This window comes from Mangifera indica, chromosome 3 (assembly GCF_011075055.1).
Source record: "Mangifera indica cultivar Alphonso chromosome 3, CATAS_Mindica_2.1, whole genome shotgun sequence".
In the NCBI taxonomy this organism is placed as follows: Eukaryota; Viridiplantae; Streptophyta; class Magnoliopsida; order Sapindales; family Anacardiaceae; genus Mangifera; species Mangifera indica.
In genome coordinates, this window is record NC_058139.1 from 21,434,634 (window position 1) to 21,458,971 (window position 24,338).

Below are 24,338 nucleotides of genomic sequence, written 5' to 3' on the forward strand. Positions count from 1 at the left end.
ACGTCAACAGAAACAACGCTTAGAGCTCGCCAGCGCTTGGAGAAAAGGCTGGGCTACTTGTATCCTGCTCCCAGGTTTGTTCTTTCTATTCTTTATCCTCCAGGAATTTTGTATGCATCATAAATTAATGAATCAAAAGAAATTGATACTCAATCATCTAATATTTAACAATATCACATTTAACATGTTCCTTAGATTATCGTATTGTTATTTAAGGTTGAATCCCTTGAAGGCCTTATCGGCCTTTGACTTGGTGATGACCCGATCCAATTTTACATTATTAATCGCTATATAAATAGTTGGAATTATTTTTTATACAAAATTTATGTACACAAATGATACTATATTTTATATATATTTAAATTATATATTAAAAATACATATGTATATTTTATTGATCATAAAAATACACTTAACTTGGTGGCACATACATTATCTTAATTAATGAGGTATGGGTTTAAGTAGGGTTAGACTCGAATCGAGTCCGTTAGAGCTCGAGTTCGATTTGAACGAGTCTGAAATGAGTCAGCCCTATACGAGCTCGAGCTCGAGTTTAAGTTACTCTTTAAACTTTTCAATTAAAATTTTTTATATAAAATGATATCATTTTGACCAATATGTATTAAAACGATGTCGTTTTAATAACAAAAAGCAAATCGAACTGAATTCGAGTTTGGTTTTCACGAGTTCAGGTATATGTAAACTTAGCCGAACTCAAGCTCAATTCGGTTCGAATCCAACCTTAGGTTTAAGTTTGTTACAAACCAACCTTCCATGTAAATATTTTCAAAGTAAGGTTTTTGATAAAATGAGAAATTTTTGAACTTCTAAGTTTTTAAAAGCAAAATTTTGGTTCATTTATTTTTGTTAATAAATTTTTGTTCCGATTTTTTAAATTGATTACCCTCCCTTTTTATATAAATTACAAAACTATCATTAACATTTAATATAAATATCAAATTATCAGTATATATTATATACAATTTAAAATTTTATCATTTAAACTCTTAGAATATTTTGAAAACATTCAAAACTTTTTTAAAATTATAAATACCTTTAAAATGTTATAACCGTCTTTAATTTTCTTTTAAATTACAATTCATATCAAACTTTTGAAAGGAGATTATTAAAAAAAAATAAAGAAGAAAAATTAAAAATAGAAAAAGAAAGAGAAAGAGAAAATGAAAAGAATAAATGTTAAAAAAAAAATAGAAAAACATATGTAAAATGATATTTTTGTCCTTTTATTTCACGAAATTCATTAATAAAAACGTATAACAGATAATATAAGAATATAATTTTTCAAAATTTAAAGAATAAAAATTTATCATTCTATCAAACTTCGGGTGGAGAATAGTCTTTTGGCCTATACAAAACCAAACTTTTATGTAGTCAAGTGCCAATTTGTATGCTAATGTCAATATGGAGGTTTCAAGAAAAATTATGTTCTTGTTTAAAAGCAAGCTTTATTTTCCTTTTTCTTCGGTTATTTTCTTTTGATAAAATTATAAATAATGTATTATCATATAAACATTCAAACCCAGTGCGTATAGCATTGCTCATCTTCTTTTACGTGTGCAAATTTTACAATTCATGGCTATGGCTAGCTACTGACAGACTTTATAATTCACAGGTTAAGGGAAATGCAATCAGATATTGGCCATGGCCGCGACCTTAAAGTGCACACAAAGGATTCTCCATTGGCGAAAAAACTCCTGGGGAAGCACTGGAACTTCAGACTCAGAAGAAGTAAATCAGAAAGGAATATTTGTTCAGTTTGTTTAGAAGAATTTCAAGCAGAACATGCAGTAATGGACCTCTCATGTTCCCACAAGTACCATTCAGATTGCCTTCTTCCTTGGCTCACAGACCATCGTCATTGCCCCTATTGCCGAATTCTTGTTCTCTCCTTATATAAGGGATCAGATTCTAAAAAATACAGAAAACAGAAACGCGAAAAAACTTATAAATATAAAAAAATATAAAATTTATTTTATAAATACCAAATTTTATAACAAAATGTACATAAACCTGTATTTTGTTTTTCTTCAAAATCTTGAAGAATTGCAAACAACAAACGCTTTCTATTAGGCAAAAGGCAAAACCAATAATAGTAATAGTAGTAATGACAACAATCATGATAGTATGAAAATAAATAATGAAAAAAGAATGAATGAGAAAAATACAATAAAATAAAATCATAGGACACATTATAAATTATTTTTGCATTAAGCACATGTAGATAGTAAAGAAGGACGCAACAACACACACCAATCTATATAACATGCCCGTAAAGAGACAAGTAATATGCTAGAGAGTAGGAAAAAAAGATGAATCCAGTGTGAGATTTAAGAACAGTTATAGTTAGAAAACGTAAAAAAATTGTGAAATCCATTTCTTTGAAAAGAAACATTTGTCTCTTGAAACCCATTCGGAAATTTTAAAAAAATTCTAAAACATCCTGAAACATTTTGTAAAACTTTCAAAGAGTTTTTGAGACGGAAAGGCAGAAACGGGTTTGTTTCTGTGCTTACTAGATAGATGAAAGTAAAATAACCAAAAAAATAAAGAAACTTCTTGCAGTCTTGATGAAAGTCAAATTCGTAGTTATGATACGGTTAGCATCTTTACTTTTGTTGGCTGATAATGAGCAACAGTGACCACATCTTTTATCTGTATTTGGTAGCCGAAAGTTTAGAATGAAAACTCATTAAAGCAGGATGGCAGAAGAAAACTCGACCCAACTCTATAGAAAACCACCCAGTTGAATCCAAAAACTTCCCCAAGAACCAAACTTTAAACAGTTTATAATTAGATTTGTACTGTGCTGAATAATGCATTGAATTGGCTCGGGTGCAGAAGATTATTTTGCAAGAAAGTGAGGTCGTTGGACTTTACATAAGTTCCTTACTATTTTATAGATTATGTAAGTTTTAACTAACTGGTTCTCTCTCTCTCTCCCAGAGACTAACCTTACACTCTCCATTTGTACTTAAATATATATATATATATATATATATATATATATATATATATATATATATATATATATATATATATATATAAACGTTTTCTAGTAAACTCATATGGATTGTGAGATTAGTATTCTCAAAATTTGTCAATGCCATTATTTATTTTTTCTTTGGTTTCAAATATAGATTTATCATGTACTAACACATTAAATTAGTGTGTTACTCAAGATTAATATGTGTTCATGTGAACCAAGTAACAACGTGTTAAAGAATGATTGCTCAATAGACCCTAGCCGAATCCCAACTCCTAACTTTCCCCACTTTAAGTAAGCTCCCATTGTTCAGGCCAGACACGTATTGAATTTTTACACCGTTTAGTCCATACACGAAATCATAGTTATGGAAGATCTTAGATTTTCAAACTCCATCCAAAAAGTCAAGTGGGTTCCAAGCTCCATAAATGTCTCCCTCTCTTTGGCCTCTGCTTCGTTATACACAAGAAAAAATATTGATGGCTTCTGTTAATGTCATTGCTCTTCTTGCTCTCCTTGTTGCTCTGCAACCTCCGGCAACTACATCTGATTACTTGGCTCCTGCTCTTGCGCCTGCCTTGGGTATGTTTCTTGCCATCTTTGTTGATTTTTGAGACTTTTTAGCACCTGGGTCAGTCTTTATTTTGAAGCTTGTTTTGATTTTTCGTGTGCAGATATTTTGTGCCAAGAAGTGGAATGTGGGCACGGAGAGTGCCAGCCTTCTTTGAATAGCACTTTGTTTTATGAATGTGTGTGTGATCCTGGGTGGACGCAGACCATTTCGGGTGACAGTAATCAGTACAAGTTTCTTCCTTGCGTAATTCCTAACTGTGAGCACTCTCAGAACATCTCTCTCTAGATAGACATGTTCAACATTAAGCTATTCCTGTGTTTTCATTTATTAATCTCTACTCCAGGAAAATATAAATTTGTTATGTGTTGGCAATGTTTGTTTGTAAAGATTCTGAAACATCTGAAGTTTGATACTGTTCAATCTGGTTTATGACTGTATAAAGATTTCAATTAATGTCGAGAGATTACAGATTAATATATCGCTATCAATTGGTGGACTAGATTCTTTGCTGATAGAAGACACAAGTTTGAAGTTGGCAATGCCAATATCTTGGGCGGGAAAAGCACATACTTGCAATTAGGGATGCCATCTGGGCGGGGCAGGACCAAAAACCTTTATCCCCATCTTTGCATGGGAGACCTTTTCATCCCCGCCCCATTCTTGATACACAGAGATGACCTGGAATCCCCATCCTCAAACAATGGGAAAATTTTCTCTTCCCTTCTTATCCCCATGGGAAAAAACAACGGAATATGTATTAGGTGCCTGAGTATATTTGTAATAATTTAAAACCTTTAAAGTTAATTCATCATTTGAGGGGTTAGAGGATACGTGGAGGAAGGGATGAACTTGAGAGGGGACAGGCTGGGTATATATCTACCTCCATCCCGTCTCATCTCATCTTCGACGGTAGAGATTTTAACAATCCTCATTTGTCCCCATCTCTATCCTAATTCCTATCAGGGAATCTCATCCCCTTTTGGGGAGGAGCAAGCCAGGACCTGGGTTTGAGGGCTGAATTGTCACCCCTGTTTGCAATTTATCATTCTCTCCTATAAGAAAAGTATATGATAATATTGTTATTCCTTTTTTAATCAGCCGATCATCTCCTTTTCATTCCAGTTCCCCCATACAGCTGAATAAGCCATTCAGCTACATCGGATTCCATATCCGTAATGAGCTTACTGTTGCACTTTACCTTAAGGAGGGAACGTCTTATGGTTCTCCTCCCTCTTTCTCACTTTCTTATCCCCTCCCCATTTCTCATTTTGTTGATTGATCTGACAAGGAAAGGTGAATCCGACCGACCAGGCTTTCATTTCGAATAAGGATACTTGCATCCAAGTTAAAGATTATATTTATATTTTTTATATTTTTTCGTGCTGCATAATTCGACTTATCATAACATCAATTGCCATTCTGATTTCTGTTTACCAATTATGGTTTTGAATTTGTCAATGCTGATAATTTGGCTTTCTAGGTACCCTGAATTACAGTTGCATAGCGGCACCTTCTCCTTCTCAACAGAAATCATCCACTAACCTGGCAACCTTTGACAGTAAGGACCATTACCTTTTCGCTATTAGTCTTTTACATCACCGGTTGGTGACTGTCACGGTGCTAATTCATTGAGTTTTGATCATCTAGTCTGCCAGTGGACTACTTGTGGAGCCGGCTTCTGCAATGCCACATCAATGTTCAATTACACTTGTGAATGCAACACTGGTGGTCACAATCTTCTTAATGTGTCTGCGTTTCCATGCTACCAAGAATGTAAGACAACACATAAATTTAGACACACTTCAAGTCAAATTGTTTTGTTATGTACTGATCGAGTTCTATCTCTGAAAAATGACTTATTAGTGAATCTGGTTCTTGATTTAAGGTGCTATAGGAGTGGATTGCACAATTCTTGGGATTTCAACGCCAAATCAATCTCCATCACCTGTTGCTATAACAGCTGAAGACAGTAAGAATCAAGGTAAAACTGAAAATTCATAATTGCATGGCCTTCCCCTTCCATTCCAATGAGAAACTTGTGATCTGTTTTTCGAAAACTTGCGTAAATTCGACTAACATAACTGTCTTTGACACAAAAACTCATGGAAGAAGAAAATTTTTCTTGCGCGAAGTGTGTTTTTTCTCCAGTTCAATTAAAATATAACACTCCAAGTTTCTTCGAATCAATGCAAAAATCTGATGCTCAAATGTTTCCTGTTATGCCTGGTTCTTTTGCAGCCAGCTCAAATGTCCCTGGGACTTTTTATCTGTTGGCACTTTCTATGTTGTTCCTGGTTATGCCGTAGAGGAAACTAGTACAAGTGGATGCTTGACGTTTCCGGTACCATGGTCAGTGGATTATATGAAACCTTATCATTATGTAGATGTCCTGTATGCATACGGTAGGTCGATGTGCAGCTTCTTATACGCGAATTTCTGGGTTATATATGAATAAACTCTACATGTGCACATTAAAGTAATTATTTTTGTAGCTAGCATTTGGTTTTGTACAAATAAAGTCTTTGTTTTATACATTGCTCTTCCTATGGATACCCTTTATCAGTCTTAAGTTTCCCAGTATTTGCTATTAAGTATCAACCTTTATCGGACTTTCAATCGGCTTTTTATCGCATCTTTGATTGTGGCTGATTGTGTGAAGGACGCTGTCTCTGAAATATTGTTTGAGGTCTTCTAATGGAAGTGCCAACATTTTGTGGGAATATTTGCAGTTGCCATGTTTGAATTGATATTTCATGGACTAGTAAAGCACAGGCTACTTGCAGCCGAACTAAAGATAAGCCTTCATTTTTTTGCACAAGTTCATGTGGTGCTTGACTAGGGGTGTAAGTTTTAAGCTCGAGTTTGAGCTCCTCTCTAGGGAATCAAATCAAGCACTATTTGGCTCAATATTTTTTTTGTTAACCTGGGAAACTCTTACAGTAAGGCTCGGGGGCCTAAAGTCTCCTAGACTCATAACCATGGCCTGAAAAATCAAAAGTAAACTTTATTGTGATACATCACACTAGGATCAATCGAACCTTAGATGTTTGCAAATGATACTTGATCTTTCACTATTTAAGCCAATTCCTGGGCATATTAGGCTCAATTACACTTTTATGTTTGATTCTTGTTAATTAATGATTTTGATTCTTGAAGAGTTCCTTGTCATCTGAAGCACTCATCCTCTTTTACCTTTAGTTATTAATACTATTTACTTTGTTGACAATCTTTTAACAAAACGGCACACCAACACAAATAGGATCGAATTCAAAATGGAGATGGACATTAAGAATTCGAATAAAGTTGGTTTGGTTTGATCTCATTTCTAATGGTTATGAGAATTGAATTGACAACCCACCCAAATTTTCCATGGGCTCAGTGATGCTTCTCCGCCCATAGATCATGTGTTGGACTTTTTTGGCCCCCATATATGTGGAAAAATATACTATTGTTAAAGCTTTCAGAAAAATATTTTTTTTTTAAAATTATTATAAAATTAGCGGCTAAATTTATGATAGATCATATATCAGATTTATATAAAAAATCCCATTTATACAGTTTTTGAAATTTTGTAAAATACAAAAAATTACGGAAAACTCCTCCAAAAATTCCATTTTCCTTCTTTTTGTGGGGGACTACTTTCATTTTGTTCCATATTATTGTTTGCCTTTTTTATGTTATTATATATAATTTTAAATATTTAAATAATATATTATTATTTAATTATATAATTTAAAATTTAAAATAAAATAATATATAATTATATAATAATACATATTTAACATTCAATTAAATATTTAAAACCTTGTTTATTTTTAACCATTATTATTTTTTAAACCCTAAAGAAATATCACAGTAATCAAATTATATATTATATTATATATTTTTCAATAAATAAAATAATATAATTGATAAGTTATTATTTTAAAAAATATTATAAACTCTTAAAATTTAACAATTTTTAGGTATACTTTTATTATATTATTTTTTATAAATAATATAAATCATATTATATTATATTATATAATAAATATTATATCAAATTAATTTAATATATTTTATGATATATATTATTTTTTATTTATATTATATTATATAATATATATTATATATTATAAAATATTTATAAAAATGGTAACGATACAAAATTCTAAGTATATTCTCTTTGATAATTAAGCATACAAACGCGGAAAGGGCTGAGAAGTGAGAAGAAGGACTTGTCCCTCTCCATGAAGAAGCTGGTATTGACTCAATTGATCCAGATAGAAAATTAGGGTCATATGCGTAGACCTAATAATGAAATGAAGAAAGAAGAGCCCTTCGTTGATTGATGGATTGATTGGCAATTAGTGCCTTCTGAAACGGGCTGTATTAACTGTTCAATTCCTGTCTCACCGCCCAACTGCACCTTCCCTTTCACCCATCAGTCTCACCATCTCCCACCCGAAAGCACAGCTAATCCAAACCCTGAACTTAACAAAACTGTCCAATCCATCTAATCCATTCAATATAAAATCTTACTCCAGATCCTCTTAAGCTTGCCCGGCGGCGTAAGCCCTACTATTTTTGACAATACAGCTCTCTCCCACTCATCACGTTTACTTGATAAATAAAAATAATTTGCTGTTGCTAATTACTGAACCTGATTATTGCGGTCCAGTTTACCTCTACTTGCCTCACCTTTTCCGTTTATCGGTTCTCGTTCCTTTCATGCCTCAAGCCTCTGCAATGGTGCGTTTGTCTAGACTATGTCCAATTTCCGTTTAAGCAGCCATTCTTGTTTTCATATTTTCGTGGCCAAAGGGCTTTTTTTTCCTCCTAAAATATATTATTTTCTCAAGTTTTTTATCTTTAATTTTAAAAATTATATTTATTTATTCATAAATAATTAAAATTTATTGAACCTATTAATTATATTATTTCCTTTTCTAAACCTTAAAAACTAATAATTTTTTCTCAATCAAAGTTTTTAAAAATAATATTTTCCCCTTAAAGTTTTTAATTTTTCAGATTCAATTTTTTTGATAACAAAAAAACTTCTCCGATAATCTTTAGGCAACATCTCTTCTTGTTCAGCACGTCCTCTTTCTGATGTTATGCAACGTCATTGTCGTCAAAGAATAAAGATAACTCGTCTTCATCACGCCTTTGTTCAAAGACGAAGATGAAATCTTTATCAAATATGAAGACAAATATTAATTAAAGAGAAAAAAATTATTAAAAATAAACAAATATTAATTAGAGAGAATAATCCAATTAAATTTATTTTAGTGGGTTGAAATAAATTAATTATTTACACAAGTGTTTTTAATAGGAGAAAGCTATATCGGGATAAAATTTTCTCTTTGTATTTATCCCGACATAAGTGAGGATGGGAATTATTAAAAATAAACAAATATTTTAATTACATATTATTTATATTTATAAAACGTGATAAATATTTAATAATATTTAAGAACACATTATAATTTAAGAATTTGTTGAACTGATCAAACCAGGAACCAATAAGATAATTGATTTGATTATCAGCTGATTATTCATAGGGCAATATTGACACATGAATGTATAGCTTTTTCTTTTACAATCATTGATTTGACACAACAGTATAGAGAGAAAACTTTGAAGATATAAATTATTGGCTTATAAAAATACTTGATTAATTGCACATAAAGATTAAAAAGGGGTGAGTATGACTATCCTCCTCTTCGTCCCCATTCTTGTTGCATGGGACACATTTTCACTCTTGTTACCTTTCAATTACGGAGATTATGAGAAATTCTTGTTTTCTCTCTACATAAAATATTTTTCTCTTTCTTTCCCATATATTCTTATCCTTTCCATTTAAATACTATTATAATAATGATATTATGATAAATAATTAAAACTACAATAGATATTTTCGTATATTATACTTTAAAAATAGGTATGAGATGGGGTGGAGATGGGGGCAAAGACGAGACAAGATGAAGATATATTTATCCTGTTCTCTCTCTGTCTCCGTTTGTGGGAATCTATTTTTATCATTATCTCTATCCTTATCCCCATCTTCATCTATGTCAGGATAAAATTTTCTTTTTATATAAGATAGAGTAAGATGGAGACCTTATTTTTAAGGTAAGTTATCATCCTCAATAGCATGTCCATTTAAATGGTAATTGATGTGATGTAATTCGAATATAAGATATTAGACATAATTCAATGGATTAATTTCTATATGGGTCTACGCCAGCGATATTGGAGAAATAACATAATGCTAGGGTAGGCTTTGTTCGACTTCCCTAAACTCAAATGGTTGAATTTAAACTAGAGTTTTATTTCAAACGTTTAATTTTTATTATAAATTTAATCTAAATTCAAATTGAATCTAAACTCGACGAGGCTAATCATGCTTAAAATAGGCTCAAATTCAATGTAGGATTAAAACTTGGGGAATTCATTGACTTGTCATCTCAATAGTCATTTAGAAATGCAAATCAAAGGGCAGATGTGATGCTTGCCCACCATTATTCAGATATGGTGATAATCAAAGATTCCACTGATGCTAGCTTTGAAACTATGATGATTGAATCGAATATAATTTTTGCTCAAGTGGACGTTAGAATAAGATCTTTTATTACTTGCTTGTTTCGTTTCTTTTTATCATCATAAAATTAGATAATTTTAAATTAAAAATTAAATAATATTTGATCACATAATAATATATTATCTAAATATCCAAATGAATCTTCAAAACTAAGTATATATAATATTATTCGACAACTAAATATAATAGAAGTCACCTGACACTAGTCATCCACACACAAAAAAGTTGCAACCAATCATGGTATTGTGTGTAGCAAATTCGTTGACTCATATATCAATATCAACCCTCTCTCCAACCCAACGGTGGATTCAAACTAATTCAGATTAAATTCTCTTAAATTCATAAGTTTAGTGAATTGAATATCTCTTAAACTCAAACCTAAAGGGTTATGTAGAGTTAGTTTGACTCATATTTATACCCCCGTTGACCCTCCTCCAAGTTGGTGGTGGTGGGTTTGAATCTTCAATTTATCCTCCATCTCTTTCAGTACTCAGTCATGACACAGTAGTATTGAGTTTAATTATGAAAATGAGATCCTTCTGTCCTACCAACCCACTTTACTCTTCTGTCTTTCCAATATTTAAAAACCACAAGAACAAAAAACTTACAATCTTTCTCAGAAAATGGCTCCCAATCATATAACATTGATTAAAAACTCTTTCTCTAATTCTCTCTTTATATTGCCGTTACCTTTGAATTATTTGGCCATGGCGAATGATGAAATCCATTCATGCTTTGCTTTGGCTAAAAAGTTTCGGGAGATTCCCAGATTCCTCAAAAATGTCTTGGGCTGTTCAAGTGCTCTTATTCATATAAACAATCACCATATAAAAGACACTACCTGAATCCTAAAATCCTGCTTCCCCACTAATATTATAAATGAAAGGCCAAAAGAGAGTACTTCCACCCAAGCTTTGATGTAATTTCAAATTTTTATCTATTAATTTTAAAAAATCTAAAATCTCACCAACCAATTCTTAAAGTTAATAAAATCCATTAATTATAAAAATTTATATAATTTTTCACTTTTAAATCCTAAAAAATAACAATTTTATCAAAAGATTAAACTTTAAAAAGTTAAATTTTTTCCCTTAGAGTTTTTAATTTTCAAATACACTTTTCTAGCGATCGGTTAGCTCCAACGTCTCAATCCCAGTTGGTAATGTACCTCCTCTCTACTCTAACAAACCCTCAATGCATATCTAAAATCGATAAAGACCCTTTAAGGGTTTAGGGGTAAAAATTATATAAATTTTTTTTATTTTTTAAAAATTACTTGTTAAATACCTCTATAACTAATAGATTTAGTTAATTTTAATAGTATATAGATAGAATTTTAAGTTTTTGAAAATTGAAGGGTAAAAGAATAATTACATCAAACCTTGGGTGGGCATAAATCCTGTGGCCTAAATGAAATCATTCGTTATGAGAACAAGTGAACCCAGTTGAAGCATAAAAAGTTTGGGACCGACCTCATTGAGTATTTCGGCATGGCCAGGTAAGGGACTGTCCATTGAATTGACAAAATAATAAATGAAGCACCTGGCCTTACCCATTGCAGGGTTTTCTGATATAAGCTTGAAATTAGTCCACTGTTTCACATCATAATTAATAACGTGTGCTGTGGAGTTGAGGTTCTTGAGCTCGAGTAGGGCAACTTGTGTTCATCATTTCAAGATGTAAATTTCAAATTAATCTGCCAAGACTGCGGTGGGTTATGAATCTATGATTAACTTGACACAACCTTCTATGGACTTGTTTTAGTATTAAGAAAGGCCAAAATTCTTATTCCCACCCAATGTTTGCTGAAGAAACAAGTTTCATCCGTTAACTTTAAAAAACCTAAAATCCTACTATTTGGTTAAAATTTACTATTTAGATTAAGGGTAAAAATATTATTTAGTTGAAAATATTAAAAAAAACTAAAAATTTATCACATTTTTCTTCTTAATTTAAAAATATAATAATTTTCTCCTATTCAAATTTTAAAAAGTGATTATTTTCTCTTTAAGATTTTTTAAAGTCATTAAAGACAATGAAGTTTGTCATCTTCGACCACATTCTCTCTCACTCTCGACTAGTCTCTCCCTCTTGGTTTCTTTCCTAGTCATTTTATTTAAAGACAAAGATGACAAATTATCTTCGTTTTTCTGACAAAGATACTAGGAGAGGGCAATGAGAAAGACTAAGAGGGAGAGAAAACTCTGACAATCAGAAAGGAGATAATTATCATAATGCAAGAGAAAAAAATAATAAGGTGGACTGATTATTTTTTAAATATTAAATAAAAAAATTATTAAATTTGTAAATTAAGAGATAAAATATAATAAAAGTTTTATTTTTATAATATTTTCACTATTAATCTTATTAGAAAATTTTAATTGACAGACGAGTTTTTAAATTTTTTCAGATTTAAGGCGTGAAATTTTGTCATTTAAGTGGAATAAGTCTCTTGGCCATCGAGAAAAATCTCATTTTGATATTGGGTTTTGTGATGGCATTCTCATTCGTTCACGGTCGTAGCCCTATTTATTTGACCATTTTCGGTAGTGAATTCGGGGAACACTTTGTAGTACGACTGCTAAGATTCATGAAGAAGAAACACAAGAGTTTAAAAACAAGGGAAGAAAAAGAAGAGCCAAAAGCCTGCAACGTTTAGCCTTTTGTAGTTATGTTTCTGAATTCTGACACAGAGAGAAGAGAGGAAGATGACGACGTAGCCAGTCACGCCTCCGAGTCCCACCGCCCAAATTACACACCTAAAAACAGAAGTACACTGAGCCTGAACCAAAAGCAGTGGAATTTGATCTAAGCCCCGTAACTATGCTATGATACTGATTTTGAACACTATTTTATTTAAGTTAGTATATAATTTTATTAGAAGGGCATCTATAATCTTTAGAATTATGAATAATCATTCGAAAGAAAAATTGAATCCGAAAAATCATTTTAAAAGTTAGATTGAATTGGACTACAGTCCAACCATTCAAACCATCTTGGTTTGTGGTTTGATTGGATAAAACCTAGGTCGAACCGTTTACGAAAATATTGGTATTGATTGTGGAAGTTGTGTGTGTCAATGATTGAGTTGAGGATTGTCATCCATTTGATTGCTTATTAGCTTTATCTCATTCACAAGGTATTTGTGATCAAATCTTAGTTAGTAAATGCCGATATAGGGAAAAAAAAGTGCAAGAATTATATGAGTATGATATGGGGAAAGGTGAAAAATAAATTTGTAAAAAAATAGTCGTAAAAGTTGGATACGAGAAAAATTTGAAATATTTATATACGAATTTAATATGATACATTGTCAATAATATATTTATAAAAGTATGACTATATAAATAATAATTTTAGCATATTTTATATAATCCCTGGTTAAAATAAATATAATAATTTAAATATAAAGTATTTAATTGACTATTAAAACTAATATAACATAATACATCATATTCAATAATTATACCACCAAGTAAATATATAACAAGATTAATGAATGATCGATATCTCAAATCAATTCATATATTAAACATTAAAGAAATTACAAATACGATAAAGTTATAAACAAGTAAAGGAAAAAACTTTTTCCAAGAATAACGAAGATGAAGAGTTGAACTTGACAAAAAAAAACACATTAATATGATGTAAAAAAATTATATGAAATTTTTTTTTTTTGGTTGTTAGGATTATGAACCTGAATGAAGAGGTTAGAGATTTAAAACAAAATGGGTTTTTTTGTCAGTATTATGATAATTAATTAAAAATCAAAGGGGATATTTTCGTACTTTAGATTTAGGTATTAAAATGATATTATTTTAATTTTTTTTTAAAATTCATTTTTCCATTATTCATTCTTGCCAACTTCTTTTTCCTTTTGTTTTTAATTTTAACCCTCACATTATTTTTAATCTTGCTCTATTCTATTAAATTATTTTTAACAGTAAGCTATCGAGTTAGTTTCTTTTAAGTTTATCAGTTTAGTGGTTAAGCTCTTAACAGGGTGGTTGGACTTTGTCAAGCGATGATCTAGTATTCATTGACATCACTACACTAGAACTGTTTTTCCCTCGTAATTTTTCTTATTGTCCAACGATTTTTCTTTTTTTTCTCCTCAATTTTACTATTTAAACTCAAGTTAGATTCAAATTTAAACTCAAACAAGTTGTTTTAAATTTGAATTTATCCTTATTTAGATTTGATTTGGTTTAAATATCTCTGTTTAAACTTTCAATCAATGACAAACTCGTAAGAATTAAACAAGAATTATTAATGTGCTAAAAAACGTCGACTTTCATTTATAAAGTCATCTGACAAATATAATTATAAAAAAAAATTATATATATATATTTTTTATATAATTTAAATATATAAATAATATATTATTATATGATCAAATATTATTTTATTTTTAATTTAAAATTATTTAAATATATAATAATATATTATTTATGTACTAAAAATAAAATCTAAATTTGTGAATTTCTTTAGACTTCAATTAGAAAAGGGCTAGACAGTGAGGTATCCAATGTCATTATCCTCTTAAAGAAAAAAGGACTTTGAAGTAATTTCATTGACAGCGGACAGACAGCATCTTTCATTAATTAATTAAAACAACCCAACGACCAAAAGTAACCACTGGTCTTCCCTACAAATTTTTTTCAAATTTTCCTCCTTACTCCTTAACCGCATGCGTTTTGTTGAATCTGTACCCTCGGTGCTCAATTATAATCAAATCCCACCGTACGATCACGGATCGTACCATAAATAGGCCGAATCACTATGTTCCCTCCAAACTTTGTTGAAATAAATCCCACCCATTAGTTTTGCAAAATTTTTAACTCACCCATCATTGGGCCAGATTGATTAAGTATGAGTAAAATAGATATAGATAAAAAATAAGTTGAGTTATATAGGTAATGTTTTTGCTATGATTTACTAGTTTGTGATCGATTGTGGCTTGATTGGATCTTTTTGATCTTATCAATATGAGATGTATAGTTTTGCTCCATCTCCCTTTTGCTCCTCCATCACCTACTATGATAAGTCGTTAAGTTATCGCACCTCTCCTTCCTTACTAGTAATCATCCATCAATAGCTATTAACTCACATTTCCTATAAATTTTCACTACTATCATCTTTAAAGTCAGTGTAAAATCAAACAATCAGTTAAAACTGATTCACCATCTCAAAATATAACACACTTAAATCTCATATTTGTCACAACAACAATTAAACTCATTCTCAACTTCGCAACCAAACCCATTATCTCCCCCCTTTCAAAATTGCAATCAAACGCATAACCAAAAAAAAAATGTTGGCACGACCTATTTGTTTTGGGGCACCATTGTTGTCACTAAGCTTCAGATTGACGAGAAACTTGGCTATGACACATGGAAGCAATTGTTGATGGATCTTCAAAGACTGGATTGGGCCTATGAAGGAAATTCATAAAAAATTGTCGAGTTGGAAGTCCAGAATTATAAAGGAAATTTATGAAAATGGTACCATGGGGCTACAAAGCTCAAGTCATCATGATTGATGAGTAGAGCTAATCCTAACCATCACCAACTTGCTTAAAGAATCCAATAAAGGTGAGTAAAACGGTGAGAAAAAAGAAGTGTTTGGGTCAGCGTGACGATTGAAAAGAGGAAGATATTGTGAGAAGGAAGTATTTGGATGCCATTTTTTAAGGTATGTGTGAAATAACCATCACGTTCTTCTACGTAACTATTTTCATTTAGGAAAACAAATAATAGGTAGACAAATGAACTTTTTAAACTTAAAATAGAATGTTGTCATTTCATCAAAATTTGGGTGGGAAAGAGTGATTCAGCCCCAAATATGTAACTGAACGTAATTTGTTTTTCCAATTTTACCCCACGCCGATTTTTATTTTTTTATTATTTTATATCCGAATCTTAACAAGACATACATTTTCGGCTTCTCTATAAAGCGCCAACATCTCACTCTGTAATTCCCCTGCTCTTATCCTACGCACCCCGTCACACTTCCAAACACCTTTTAATTCCTCACTTAAAAATGGACAAGCCTCTGCCAATAACAGAACCTTGGCGACCCGACCCAGTACTATTCCGGCCACCGGAGACGCCACGTGAGCCGATGGAGTTCCTCTCACGCTCATGGAGCCTAGCAGCTTCAGAAGTGTCTAAAGCTCTAGTCCCACAGCACCCGCAAATGATTCTCACAAAGACATCAAGCAGTGTGATACTGGAAGATTTAGCTGGCGAGCTGGAGGACCAAAATGGCGCCGTTTCAGGAAACCCGTTCTCTTTTGCTTCCTCTGAAACTTCCCAGATGATCATGGAGCGTATCATGTCACAGTCGGTAAGCGTTACAAGTTGAAAAGCACAACCATGACCATGTGTAGACAGATTAAATTATGGGTTTTTCTGGCTGTTTTCATCATCTCTTTTGTTTCCTTCAACTCTTCTGGGTTTTATTATATATAATACACATTAGGAACGGGTCCATAACCACTAAGAGCTTGATCTTTAAATATCGGCAGAGCAGACTTGAACCATGCGCTCTTGTATAGGGAGCTTTTTTTCTCCACTCAAAGCTACTCCTTCGGGAGTTGAAGAATGTTTGAGACGCTGTCATCTAGCAACATCTTTTACTGAACTTAGATAATTTTAATTATTTTTTTAACTTTTTGTGTATCTTGAAAGACACAAAACACAGAGTCGTCATTCTTGATGATGAGGACTCAGTCAAATAACACTTAATGATTTTGTGTTTTTACAGCAGGAGGTGTCTCCACGCACATCAGGAAGGCTCTCACACAGCAGCGGCCCTCTTAACGGAACTCAGAGCTGCGGCTCCCTGACCGATAGTCCTCCCGTTTCTCCCTCCGAAATCGACGATATCAAGGTTTGTTCTGAAGCTTTTTGCTTCACTGAGGGTAGCTTATTAATGAATTCTCTTTTTGGGTACAAAACCACTGAGTTACTGAGTCAGAATAAACATGTCTCAGGCTTTCACTACACCCAAAGCCTCCTTTAATTACAACAACAAAATGGCAGCTTGTTTTTCTCTGTTTCCCATTCTTCAATGATGATAAAGGTCGCATTAAGAGAATGCCCTTTTCCGAAGGAAACAGACTACTAACTATATATGTTTTTTCCATTCCTAATTAGCCTCAATTTTAGTTTAATTTACAATATTACCATGAAATTAGTTTAACCTTGACACTAATACGGTGCGTTTGCAAATTCTGAATTTATTTTTTTAGTAATTTATTGATTTTGATGATTATTTGATTTTGTTTCCTGAAAAAAGAATTTTGAATTTCTTATTTTTTATGGTGCATGCAAAATAATTAGAAAATAAATGTGAATGTCCAAAATTAAGTGAATTCAATTAACCTCAGGTTATATGCTCACTCTGTGCAGCTTTGTCGACCCAATAACAATGCCTCCGGCAACAACCTCCACCATCTTCAGTTTAATACCAGCTCTGTGTTCCGTGCTTCTGCAGCTCCGGTTGCGACATCAGGCGGTGGGAAGACTGTGGGACGGTGGCTGAAAGATAGGAAGGAGAAGAAAAAGGAGGAAACCCGTGTATACAATGCGCAACTGCATGCTGCGGTTTCGGTTGCTGGTGTTGCTGCTGCTGTGGCTGCCATTGCTGCAGCCACCGCTGCTTCATCTGGCTCCGGAAAAGATGAGCAAATGGCTAAGACAGATATGGCTGTGGCTTCTGCTGCCACGCTTGTTGCTGCTCAATGCGTAGAGGCTGCTGAAGCCATGGGTGCTGAACGTGAACATTTGGCTTCTGTTGTGAGCTCTGCTGTCAACGTCAGATCAGCCGGTGATATAATGACCTTAACCGCTGGAGCAGCCACGGGTATGATTATTTTTTTGAAAAATTATATTTAATTTTAATTATGTGAATTTGCTGAAAATTTTGCATTTGTGGCATTGTGTAGCGTTGAGAGGGGCAGCCACGTTGAAGGCACGGGCATTGAAGGAAGTGTGGAATGTAGCGGCAGTGATTCCAGTGGAGAAAGGAATGGGTGGGGGTGGAAGTAACAACAATGGGGGTGGTAGTAACAATGGTAGTTCCAACGGTAGTTTCAGCGGTGAGATTGTTCCTGAAGAGAATTTCTTAGGTATTTGCAGTAGAGAATTGCTTGCTAGGGGTTGTGAGCTACTAAAGCGTACCCGGAAAGGTAATTAATATTAACCCTTTCTCTTAATTTCGTGATTATAAAGTTCTTTAGGGATAAGTTGTTCATTGAATTTGATCCTATGTTTGAGCATTTTTCATTTTAATGTTTCGTCATTTGCAAATTCAGTTTTTCAACTAAATGACTGAATTTTATCACTGAATGGAGCAGCTGTATTGCTAGAAATGATTGAGGCTATTATAGATATGATCGTCTATGGGATTTGATCATGTCGATCTCTTTGTTCATTGCAGGTGATCTTCACTGGAAAATTGTTTCTGTTTATATTAACAAATCGAAGCAGGTATGGAGGTGCTTGTTAATTACAAAAACCATGTTCATTGATTTTTTATCCGAAAGATATCATCAGGCAATTATTTGGTCATTAATAGAACTTTAGTGTTAGTAGTGTGAACTGTGAACCTTGTGGTGTAAAGTATCTCAGCAAAAGTTTAAAAATCTGACCATGATGGAATAAATGGTTCTGTGGTTTTCTTTTTCTCCTTTATTTATCTCTGATCTGTTGTATCTTCTTTATGTGTAGGTTATGTTGAAGATGAAGAGTAGGCATGTTGCTGGGACCATCACAAAAAAGAAAAAGAGTAAGTGATTACTTTTGTCTTTCTCTAATAATGTGAAACAGAATTGGAGGTGGGCTCTTCTTCTTCCATTTGGGGATTTGAGAAAGCTGAATGGCACCAAAGTAGAAAAGATCAAAAGGGTTTAGCTTTAATTGATCTCTATTGAATTTCAGGATCAAAAGGGTTAATCTCTAATCTTTTGAATTTCACAGATGTTGTGTTGGAGGTGATCACAGATATTCCCTCGTGGCCAGGCCGCCACTTGCTTGAGGGAGGCAACAACCGGCGATACTTCGGGTTGAAGACAGTTATGCGTGGGGTTGTCGAATTCGAATGCAAGAACCAGAGAGAGTATGATATATGGACTCAGGGTGTGTCAAGGCTCCTCACTATTGCTTCAGAAAGAGGCAATAGACATTGAGCTTAATGGGTTGTTTTGGTTTTCTATTGTAAAAAGTTGAAATATTAAAGAGTTGTCCAAATGGGGTCCCTGTGCTTTAAATTCTGGGGGGATAATTTCTTGAGCTTTTGTGGGTATTTTGAAGTGGAAAGATTAAAGTGATTTTGAATGGAGAGGAAAGAGGGTAAACCATGTGAAACTGGCCATTGGTGTTCCTGTGTTGTGGAATGAAATGGAGTATCTTGGACTGAGATGGTCAAAAAGAGAAGAAAGGAATCTGATTTTGAGGAAAGGAATATAAATAATATTGAAGACAAAGGCAGGCCCAGATTCTTAGTCCTTTTATTTTTTATTTTTAATTTATCTGGATTTTTGTCCTCTATTTATTATTTTGTCTCCTAGTTTTAGGCTTTAAAATTTGGTGGAACCAATGATTGTCTTTATATTTTTTGGGTAATCTTCCACTTTTTATATTAGTTTTGTTTGAATTTAAGTGATGAAGAGCTGGTCTGGTGACTTCAAGATTGTTTGGATTCTCTTGATTTATCTATTAATATTTTATTAAATAAATATTAAAAATAATATTTTAAAATTTTGAATGATTTAAATCAAATTTGATCAAAAATTGGATTTGGTCCAAAAAACTCTTTCTGCACAAATATTTAAATAAAAGATTACATTTATCCGAATAGTCCAGGCCTTACACTCTTAAGTCGAGTTAGAGTTTTAGTACGTATAAATTTTATAAATGTATGATTGGGATAAATCGGTAGTTGAACCGTGAATTGGTGGGTATGGATTTGATTGATTGAGGTAAACTATGGGATAAATCGAAAATCATTTATTCTGATTAGAAACCCAAATTGAGTTTATAACTTAATCAAGCATGATTAGTTCATAGTTTCTGATTGAAACGTTCAAACTGTTTTAAAAACGTTGGATCATGCATTGTAACTGATGATATTCGAGGGCTATTTGATTGGAATGTTTTAAAGATTATTTTGGTAGTCTATATTTTATTATTTACATTACTTTGTTTGGTTTGTTAATAATAAAATATTACAGTAATCTTCTATTACTTATGCTGACGTGATAGATAATATAGGTGATAATCTGATTATCACATTTATCTTAAGGGTGCGTTTGGTTAAAGGTTTTTAAGATTACTTTGGTAATCTATCTTTTACTCCTTTGTTTGGTTTGTCAGTAATAAAAGATTACAGTAATCTTCTATTACCAATGCTGACGTGACAAGTAATATAGGTGGTAATCTGATTACCATCTTCACCTTAGGTATTTAAAGATTACTGGGGTAATCTTAAGTTTATTATAGAAAAAATATTATTTATTAATTTTTTGAGATAAAAATAAATTTATTTTTAATTAATATGACAAATAATATAAAAAATATTTAAAAATAATTATATCCAAGGGCATTTAAGTAAAATATTTTACTAGTAATCTTTTATTACCTTTAACCAAACACAATAATTATTTATACTTATCAAATTTTATCAAACATAGTAATCATTTATACTCAGTAATCTTTTAAGTAATCTATCTATTTTAGTAATCAAACATTACCCAAACCAAACGCCTCCTAAGTATTAAAAAATTACTAAAGTAATCTTGATTTTATTATAATTATATTATTATTTATTAATTTTTTAAGATAAATATAAATTTATTTTTAATTAATATAATAAATAATATAAAAAATATTTAAAAATAATCATATTCAAGAGCATTTAGGTAAAATAATTTACTAGTATTCTTTTATTACCGTTAACCAAATATATTAATTATTTATACCATTAATTTTTATCAAACGTAGTAATCATTTATACCCAATAATTTTCTCAATAGTCTATCTTCAAGATAATTTCTCTACTTTGGTAATAAAATATTATCCAAACCAAACACCCTCTCAATCTAATTTAGATAAGGTAAAACAAATAATAGAAGATAAGAAAGGTAAAACAAACAATAGAACGAGAGCATGAATGCAAACACAAACAGAGTGGGTCAAGTCATCTACAGGAGGAAAAGTTTGAATCAAGGTTTTCAAAACCGAACTGGAGCGACTGATTGAACCGGTTGGTCCATGAACCAACACTGTAACCGAGTGCAGATGAAGGGAAACCCATTTTGGGGTTGAAATCGAATTGGACCACGGTTGAACCCCCAGTTCTCGCCTGCACCGCGGTCCAATCCGGTCCAATCAGATCCCGGTTCAAGGCTGCATATAAAACACTGTTTTCTTTTTTTTCCCTATTCCTTGCAGTGCACGCAAACGCAATCCTGAGTTGCTGCAACGGATGAATTTCCTGTTTCTTGCCGATGACAACGCTGCCGCCGAGGGGTGTTGGTTTGCAGGCTCACAAGGCAGCAGTTTCACGGCGACTTCTTGGCTCAGACGGTGGCTGACGACGACGAGTTTTCGTTGCTGTTGTGACTGACGACTTCTCAAGCAACGACGGGAAGCTGGTGTTTTGTAAAGCTTTGAAAACTCTTTGGATCAATTACTTAAGGCTGTGAAAACTTTTGAAAGTTTCAAATTTAAAGTTGCATGTTATGAGTTTATGTTGCACAGTAGTAAAGTGAACAGTGAAGTGAACTCAATTTGAAAATATTAATAGATTTATTATTAATACGTATAAGAATTAAAGAGTATTTGTATGGGAAGCAGTAAGCAAAGCAATAATGTACACATGCAGATTTTATGACTAAACTATAATTTCGGTTTAACCGGTCCGACCGAAACTAGTACTTAAAATAGTTTTTATCCCAATCCGGTTTTAAAAACCTTGGTTTGAATAATAAAATTACATACACTTAGTTTTAAATATTTAATTGAATATTTATACGATATTTTATTAAGTGATTGATCTAATGATAACACATTATTTGAATATTGTATTGAAAACTCACATGATAATAGATTATACTAAATTATGAGCTTATATAACATTGCTTGAGTTTGAATATTTTGTCTTTGAATCCACTATAATGTCCTTATCATAATGATACGTAAATTTGAGATTAGGCTAAGTATAAAGCGAACTTGTAATCATAATTTTTCCATTTCTGTTAAAGGCGATATTATATATACTCATTTGATAGCACTAATAAATACACATGATTTGTTATTATATGATTGAGTATTATTTTATTTTTAATTTAAAATCACTCAATTACTTAATAATATATATTAAATATATATTTATTTATATATTTAAAATATATACACATAAATTTATTATTTCGGTAAAGTTGAAACCATCCAAATACCGAAGTTTTTAATTGCGAGATAGTGGGATGTGACTTTCCCATTCATGACCATAAAATATATGGATCATGGGCTTTTTTCTGGCCACATGGCCTGGGTCTTCAGGCTTAAGTAGAGAATGTTTTGGGGAGCACAATTTAAGCCTACTAAATATATAAATCAACCCCAAAAATAGTTTAAACGAAAAATGAAAAAATTTTATGTATAAGAGATTATACGTTTAAGTCTCTTTTAATAATATATCAAAATTAAAATTAAAATTTATTTAATTTAATAATTATGAGATTGATCACTAGATCTAAAATTTATTTTGTTTGATATAATTGATTTTGTTCTAATGAAGTGGTTTAGCTCAAATAAAATTTCTCATTTTTGGCAACGAAGAACCTATCTATGTTGAATAATCATTTTTGAGATCAAATCATTCATATCTAGTAAACCTAATTCTACATGGTTCGACTATTACATTCTTCTTTGAAAAATATTAAAAACAAGTAGATTAAGACAATGTTTGAGGCTAAATAACGAGACAACTAGATCCAAAATATGGTGTTGCCACTAACACATCAAGCCATAAGAGCAGTCCACGTCGGCAAACTCTTCTAACATTGAAAAACCTATTTATTTTAGCGATGAAATTATCATTTAATTAGTGATATTAAAAATTATAAAATTTTATATTATTTTTCTTATTTACTTTGAAAAATTAACAATTTCTTTTAATATTAAGTTTTGAAACGTTACACTTTTCCTTATAGGGTTTCAAATTTTTTTGGTAAACGACAACTGCTTTCCCCTTTTTAACATTTTCTCTCCCTTCAACACTCTTTTCCAACAAACGACAAAAATTTTATTGAATCCAAATGAAACCTTTATTTGGCTAACAAAGGGCATGTCGTGAAAGAAAAAAGAAAGAGAAGGAGATAGTAGCTTGTTACCAAATTTGAAATGCACCAAAACGTCTCACTCGAAATGCTTTGAGTTCTCTTAAAGCTTCAAAGTTGACACCCCTTCAACCACTCGTCTTAAAATCCCTTAAAGAGTCTAAAATCATATCTCACAATCTAATTAATCAAGCAAAACGTGCAAAAGAAAACTATAAAATGAACATGACTAAGCTACAAGAGAGATAATTACTAAAACTATGTATATCTATTTTGAATACGTAAATAGATACATATTTGATATGTATCATCTTATGATTGAGTAATTTTGAATTAGAAATAAAATAATACCTAATTATATAATAATACATATAAATATATATATTTTATATACTTAAATTGGATATACATAATATTTACGTTCAACCAAACCATTCTCCCGAGGTGTCTTTGGACTTAAAAAACGATGACCTTTTTCATCGTTTTGCTCTTGCTATTAGGACTTCATCCACAACACTTAGCCCTGCAATGTAAAATAGCTCCATTCTACAGTCTCATCTTATAATTTAATAAGCAAGGATAAAGGGCATGTATATAACCCTGCGTTTTTGTCGACCACCCTATTCCAAGAACTTAAACATAGTTATCCGTATTGAACAATATTATACGTATTTATTTTAAATATATAAATATATAATATATATTTATCTGTGTCATCATATAATTTAGTGTTACTTTATCTTTAATTTATAATTATTTAATATTGTGATAATATATATAAATGTGTATATATTTATATATTCAAAATAGGTATACAAAGTTTTATTATATC

General features: G+C 31.8%; 2 protein-coding genes across 3 annotated transcripts; both read left to right on the forward strand.

Annotated features, from left to right (window-relative positions):
* The first annotated feature begins 3,403 nt into the window (after window positions 1–3,403).
* On the forward strand, window positions 3,404–6,128 carry LOC123210977. Its single transcript, XM_044629475.1, has 6 exons — window positions 3,404–3,586; window positions 3,679–3,834; window positions 5,059–5,136; window positions 5,226–5,351; window positions 5,464–5,559; window positions 5,817–6,128. Exons 1-6 carry the CDS (start codon window positions 3,433–3,435, stop codon window positions 5,882–5,884), a joined length of 678 nt encoding a protein of 225 aa, XP_044485410.1. The 5' UTR covers window positions 3,404–3,432; the 3' UTR covers window positions 5,885–6,128.
* Window positions 6,129–16,131: 10,003 nt separating this feature from the next.
* LOC123210542 (VAN3-binding protein-like) lies at window positions 16,132–19,855 on the forward strand. 2 transcript variants are annotated; one of them, XM_044628962.1, is made up of 7 exons: window positions 16,132–16,509; window positions 16,930–17,055; window positions 17,577–18,030; window positions 18,113–18,355; window positions 18,607–18,656; window positions 18,897–18,954; window positions 19,146–19,855. In XM_044628962.1, exons 1-7 carry the CDS (start codon window positions 16,204–16,206, stop codon window positions 19,352–19,354), a joined length of 1,446 nt encoding a protein of 481 aa, XP_044484897.1. In that variant the 5' UTR covers window positions 16,132–16,203; the 3' UTR covers window positions 19,355–19,855. The 2 variants fall into 2 exon arrangements, with proteins under 2 accessions (XP_044484897.1, XP_044484898.1); XM_044628963.1 differs by having other exon boundaries at window positions 16,933–17,055.
* The last annotated feature ends 4,483 nt before the right edge of the window (window positions 19,856–24,338 follow it).

Excerpts from the sequence above, each read along its gene's own strand:
- LOC123210977 (XM_044629475.1), top strand. The coding sequence starts at position 3,433 with ATGTCTCCCTCTCTTTGGCCTCTGCTTCGTTATACACAAGAAAAAATA. Across the intron at positions 3,587-3,678 it reads TGCTCTTGCGCCTGCCTTGG|ATATTTTGTGCCAAGAAGTG; the intron begins GTATGTTTCTTG and ends TTTCGTGTGCAG. Across the intron at positions 3,835-5,058 it reads TCCTTGCGTAATTCCTAACT|GTACCCTGAATTACAGTTGC; the intron begins GTGAGCACTCTC and ends TTGGCTTTCTAG.
- LOC123210542 (XM_044628962.1), top strand. The coding sequence starts at position 16,204 with ATGGACAAGCCTCTGCCAATAACAGAACCTTGGCGACCCGACCCAGTA. Across the intron at positions 16,510-16,929 it reads AGCGTATCATGTCACAGTCG|CAGGAGGTGTCTCCACGCAC; the intron begins GTAAGCGTTACA and ends GTGTTTTTACAG. Across the intron at positions 18,955-19,145 it reads CATCACAAAAAAGAAAAAGA|ATGTTGTGTTGGAGGTGATC; the intron begins GTAAGTGATTAC and ends TGAATTTCACAG.